This window comes from Aethalodelphis obliquidens, unplaced genomic scaffold (assembly GCF_003676395.1).
Source record: "Aethalodelphis obliquidens isolate GAN/ISIS:26980383/991018 unplaced genomic scaffold, ASM367639v1 scaffold14, whole genome shotgun sequence".
NCBI classification, from domain to species: domain Eukaryota; kingdom Metazoa; phylum Chordata; class Mammalia; order Artiodactyla; family Delphinidae; genus Aethalodelphis; species Aethalodelphis obliquidens.
The window spans coordinates 35,403,267-35,409,266 of NW_020837958.1; the positions used below are offsets into that span (position 1 = coordinate 35,403,267).

Below are 6,000 nucleotides of genomic sequence, written 5' to 3' on the forward strand. Positions count from 1 at the left end.
CCATTTCCCTGACTCTGGGCTGCCAGTGTGGCCCCAACTGAAGACTTAGAGAAGGGGATGGAAAGGGGACATGAAAGCCAACCCCATAGTGGTGTGGATGAAGCTCGGCCTTCCTGGCGCCTGTGCTGCACTGGTGCAGTGCGTGGGCGGGGCCAGAGACTCCAGCCATTCCCGACCCTCTTCCTCAGTCAAGGAAGGCCCCGGGAAGATGCAAAGTCAGGCTTTCCTAGTGTGTCTCTCTTCTCTGCCAGGCCCTTTTGTTGACATCCCCCTTGACTTTGGGGGCCAGGAAAGTATAATGACTCTAAAGGCAATGACAGTATGGTAGTGGGAGACAGAGAAAATAACAGAGGTTCTGGGGCAGAACGGAAAGGGAAGGTCACAGGGATTTATTTGCACACTTGCCCAAAGCCATAGACTAGCCCTGCCCTTCATCTCTGGTTCTCTTCATTTGATTTTACAGCTCAAGACCAGCAAACGTGTGTATAACTTCTGTGCCCAGGATGGACAGAGTGCCCAGCAGTGGATGGACAGGATCCAGAGCTGTATATCTGACGCCTGATGCCCATGGTCAACCCAAACAGAAGAGGGAGGAGGGGCTTGTGCTGCCAGATAGGAAAAAAGTGTGTGAGTCCTTGAGGAGCTGACAGCTTCCTGCTGGTTCTGATGAGTCATCCTAGGGCCTAAGGTTCTCCTACCCAGACTTAACCCATTCCCCTCTTTTAGCAGTTGCTAAGCCTGCTTAGCCTGAGTGGGTGTGTTACACAGGTCTGGTCAAGAGCCCTAGGCCCTCCCTGTATCTTGCACTAGGTTGTTCTAACAGGGTCTTCATGGTTAGGGATCAGAAGAATGCTTCCTGAGCCGACCGTCATCCATCCCCTAGGCAAAGTGGCTACCACCCACCTGGGTCCTTCTTCATGAAAGATACATAGATCCTTTTTGTTCTCCAAGGTCCTAATATCCTTGGAGAGCTTTCTGACAAGCAAAAATCAAAATCCTCCAAGACTATCTTCCATTCTGCATAGACTAGGTTTCCCATCAAAGGCTCCTATTCTTACTACCTGACCTTAGAGATGCTCAGTTCTCTGGTGCTGTCAAAGGTGCTTCCGTGATACCTGCTCGACCATTGGGGTTCACAGCAAGACCATCAGTGCTCAGTGGCAGGCAAAGGGGGGCACACAAGATTATCCTGATGGAAAAAGATTGTCCAGAGAATGATGCAGTAATCACCAGGCCAATGCAGGAAAATACTGCTTCCAAAACACTGAATTTTCTAGGCCAAAGGTGCCCTGAGGATGCAGGACTTTGTGTTCCCATGTATTCTTCTGCTCCCTGACGGCTTCTTACACAAAATAACATGCAAAAAGCTGAATGCACTAACTCACAAAACAGACACTTGCACTGAACTAATAAAGTGGAGATGTTTGAGAGACAGAAGCCAGCTGTTTATGACCACACGACCCCTATGACAAGGGCTGTGTAAACCGAGGTCGCACTGTGGCGTGACTGGATACCCAAACGGCACCTCTGCACATGAACAGTAGGGACTTGTTTGGTCTTTAGGTTTTCTTTACTTCTGATAGCCTGTGTTTGTTCAGCTTAAGACACCAGGAATACTGTTTCTCATGGCACACAGAAACAGCTTTTCTGCAACGGCCGCTGCGGTTGGCTGGAGTCGTAGGTAGCTAGATCATTACATTTGTTTTGAAATGTTAATATGTTAAATACCAAACTAATATTTCAAAAATATGTATATATGAGTTCTTATATCCTTGTTTTTCAGATAGTCTGCTTATAATTTAATATAAAATTAACTGATTCATTCATAAAATTTCAGTAGTGAAATGGTTCCCTTTTTAAAAAGCCGCTTTGTAGATTAAAAATAAATCAGATTTTCAAATTTAAAATTATCTACACACTAGAAAATAGAATTGTGTTAATATATAAGAAATTGGGGGATGATAAGAATGAAGGATTTTTCTATCATTTTCATTTTATAAATTGCCACCTGTGAAAATGGTTTTTGCACATTATTTGTATTTTTCTTTGTATATGAAATAATTTTTTGTACTCTGTAAAATATGGAGCCCGTTGTACCCTCAGCTATTTGAGACTTTACACAGTGCTTCTTTTGTAACTGGATTCTTGTAACTTTCATGAAGGCGCTACATGCCTTGCATTCACTAACCACCTTGAATTAAATTTATTTCTTAAGAAGAACCATCCCTCATTTACTGAAATAAAGTTCACTGTGCATTGCTTAGCACTCAGAAGGCAACATTTATGATTCATACGTGGGGCTAAAAGTTCAAGGGTAAAATGCAGCATAACCCATTTCTTGCCTTGGTTCTCTTAATGTCATCACTGCCCTTTGCTCAGGAAGTAACCAGAGACACTGGACAGGCTGGCCTGAGCTTCTGGGTTCTGGACGCACTGCTGCAGAGTTTAGGTGAGAGACGTGAGGCCGCCACTCCCACCCTGAGCCCTTGGTGAGCTGTGTGAAGTTGGTTAAGTGCTTCACCTCTTCCCGGTCGCAGTCCCACCACCTGTGGCACATGGCAATTTGTGAGAACTTCAGGCAGGAGAAATTTAACTCTAGTTTGGAAGGAGGTTTTTCTGCTTCAGGAAATAGTTAAACAGCACAGATGAAGGATCAGTGCTTTCAGTTCTGGACAACAGTTCCTCTAGATAAGCCCTTGGAGTTTACCTTGGGGACTCTAACTACATCTCGAATGGAGCCATCAGAATGCAGGTTCTCCTCAGGGCTGAACCTCTAAGTCTTGACATCCAGGAGCCCTCCCTGAGGGGGACCCCCAGGGTGAGGCAGTGGCATCCCCCTCTTAAGCCTTCAGATTTCCTCAGTCTAGAGGGCTCATGCGACCCAGGCCAGGGCCCTCAGGCCTTCATTAGCCCCAGGCCTCTCTTCTGAATGGCTGGCCCTGGGACCTGCCATTCTCTCCTACTGTGTCCCTGACATTCAGTAAGGAGGGAAGCAACGGGGACTGGGAGTTGAGCACAAGTGTCAGGACGCCCTTCATTCCGCCCGTCTTAGCTGTGACGGGGAGAAGGGCACTAGGTTCCAAGGAAGAAGGACTGGGGCCTGGTGCCCCTGCCCCCGCGGCTCCTGTGACAAAGCCTTTCTCCTCCGGGCTCTTGAAAGATGCAGACCCGAGGGGGCACATGAGCGCAAGGCCCACTCCCCAACACCTTCAGCCCAGGTTCTTTATTCTTACCTCCCAAACCCTCCGCCCAGTGGCCTCACTCCAGAGCCAGAGCGTTAACTGTTAATGGTACGGCTGGTTTGCTTCTCAGTGAAAATTGACATTTATAGATATTTCACTAGGAGTTCTTTTAAGAGTTGTTAAGTAACCCCATTATCTCATAAAGAACTTCTGAATAATCTCAAGATTTTAGGCTGATAACCAGGAAATGCCCTCAGCTACGGCAACCAGCAACCAGAGCTATGAAATAAGCCAAAAATAAAGCAGTGCTGATGAAGAGATAGGGCTTGGAGCAGCACTGCCAAATAGACACATAATGCAAGCCACTTGTGTATCTTTTTTAAAAAGTAAAAAGAAATAGAGGGACTTCCCTGGTGGCGCAGTGAATAAGACTCCGTGCTCCCAATGAAGGGGGCCCGGGTTCCATCCCTGGTCAGGGAACTAGATCCCACATTCCACGACTAAGAGTTCCCATGCCACAACTAAGAGTTCCCATGCCACAACTAAGGAGCCTGCATGCCGCAACTAAGGAGCCTGCCTGCCGCAACTAAGGAGCCTGCCTGCCACAACTAAGACCCAGTGCAACCAAATAAAGAAATAAGTAAAACTGTTTAAAAAAAAAGAAATAGATGAAGTTAATTTTATAACATTTTATCTTATTTTCAATAATACATTTACGATAATCTATCAAAAACACTTTTTCAACATGTAATCAGTATAAAAAATTATTAATGAAATATTTTATAGTCTTCGTTCATACTGAGTCCTCAAAATCCAGTGTGTATTTTGCACTTACAGCGCATCTCAGTTTGGACCACTGTGTTATCTTTTTTCCGACACCACTTATGAAATGCGTGTCATTTTCCCACTCCATTCTCCAGTTCTCCCACACCAGCTGGGTGTCCAGCAGCGCACCCAGTTCTGATACATCCTCCCCAGAGTCAGCACAGACCCCACAGTTAAAGGCTCGGTCCCATAAGACTGCCCCCCTTCAGAGGGCAGTTGCAAGTCCCAGGGGCCATGAAGAACGTACAGAACTCAGGAAAATACTTTGCTTATGTTTACTGGTTTGGCGTAAAGGAAACAACAGCAGCCGCGTGGAAGAGACGTGTGGGGCCAGGCTCGGGAGCAGTGAGTGGCGTGCCGCCCTCCCCGCACTTCCGTGTGGTCGCCAACTGGGAAGCTCTCTGGATCTTGTTCAGGATGTTTCCATAACCCACTCTCCAGCCCCCCTAGAGGCTGTAGCTTCCCACTCTATTCACACGTTTCTCCTTCTGGTAACCAGTCCTCATCCTAAAGCTATCTAGGGGCGACAGCCTGAGTCACTGCATTCACATAAACACACGTGTGGTCAAAGGGACTCATTATGAATAACAAAGGCACTCCTTTCACTCAGGAAATTCTAAATGTTTTAGCAACTCTGTACCGCAAACCCAGGACAAAGACCCCCCCCAAAAAACTTTGTTTTTTATTATACCACAACTAGCCACATTCCAGTGCTACCATGCTAGGCAATGCAGATTTAGAGCAAGTGGCCTGCTCACAGCAGAGCCAAAGTGGAAAGAGCTGGGAGGCGAGAGACCCGGGTGCTGGCTCTGTTCTAATTCACTATATGACGCTGAACCTTCGCCTTAGCTCTGCAGGCTTTGACCTATAAAATGAAGGACCCAGATCTGCGATTTTGTGATTCCAACGGTTCACCTTTGCAATGACTGAGATTCCAAACTGAGATTTAAAGGATTTGCTGAACAAGACCAAATCATCTATAAATCAATGCTTCTTAAATTATGGTGCGTGTATGAATCACCTTGTTAAGATAAAGATTCTGATTCAGTAGGTTTGAGAAGGGGCTTGACATTCCGTATGTCTAATAAGCTCCCAGGTGACGCTGAGGCTGCTGGTCCAGAACCCTGCTTGGGGAGGCAGGTGTGTTAGCCCCAGTCCTCTGAGAAGCAGGCCGGGAATGGAAAGGAAAGTGGGGGGAGGCTGGGAGGGCCAGGAGACCTGGGTGCAGGTGTGACCTTGTGAAAGACAAAGGGAAGGGAGGGAGGAGGAAAAGTTGGGTGGGAGACTTAGACTGTGGAGCAGTTCCAAGGAAGCCTGGCGAGACAGGTGAGAAGTCCTCAGGAATCGTCAGAGGAACCCCACACCTCCCAAGGGCGGGCCTGCCTGGGAGCCCTGCCCCGCTTAGTCATCAGCAGGCAGCAGCCAGGGAAGCAAACACAGTAGTAGATTCCAGAAAGCACAGCTGGGGCAGACAGTCACGCACAGCCCCTGCAGTCAGAGACCCGGGGGAAATCTTCTCACGGCGGTTGCAGTCCACCCCTTGTGGCCAGGTTCAGAGAGCAGTTCCTCCCTGTTTCCCTTGGGCCTCTCTTCCTAAGGGAGACTCAGGAGAGAAAGAGGGGAGTCGGAGGGCTAACTACCCTGTCATGGAGTTCATCTCACGCTCTCCCTCCCCCACTCTCCATTTTGAATTCCCCTCACTCTCAACAACCTCAGCTTGCCTGGTGATGTGACCAAAACCTTTGATGGGGGAGGAGGGACCTGAATACTTGGTAATTAGACCTGTCTCAGGTCAGGGCTGCTGCATGGGTCCTTTCTCAGTTACAGTGGGGCTTACTTAGAGGCAGCTAGAAGATCACCCAGCACACACCTTCCTTCCTGCCCACATGGTGTAGAAGCAGCCCTGCCTTCTGCTGATCAGGGTCAAGGATCCCTGCTGGTTCCTGGACATAGGAGTTCTAAGCGCCCTGGTGGCAGCCATGAACTATAGTGC

At 48.0% G+C, this 6,000-nt stretch overlaps 1 protein-coding gene across 5 annotated transcripts in view; it reads left to right on the forward strand.

Moving 5' to 3' along the window:
- Nucleotides 1-2,275, forward strand: part of SBF2 (SET binding factor 2) — a 459,568-nt gene extending 457,293 nt beyond the window's left edge. For 4 of the 5 annotated variants that reach the window (XR_003434541.1, XM_027115413.1, XM_027115412.1 and 1 more), the window contains one exon: nucleotides 464-2,270. Coding sequence is in view for 4 of the 5 variants with exons in the window: in XM_027115413.1 (XP_026971214.1) it covers nucleotides 464-562 (99 nt within the window). In the remaining variant the exon portion in view is untranslated. Of the gene's footprint in view, nucleotides 1-463 lie in introns of all 5 variants that reach the window. The other variant, XM_027115415.1, reaches the window with a different exon arrangement.
- The last annotated feature ends 3,725 nt before the right edge of the window (nucleotides 2,276-6,000 follow it).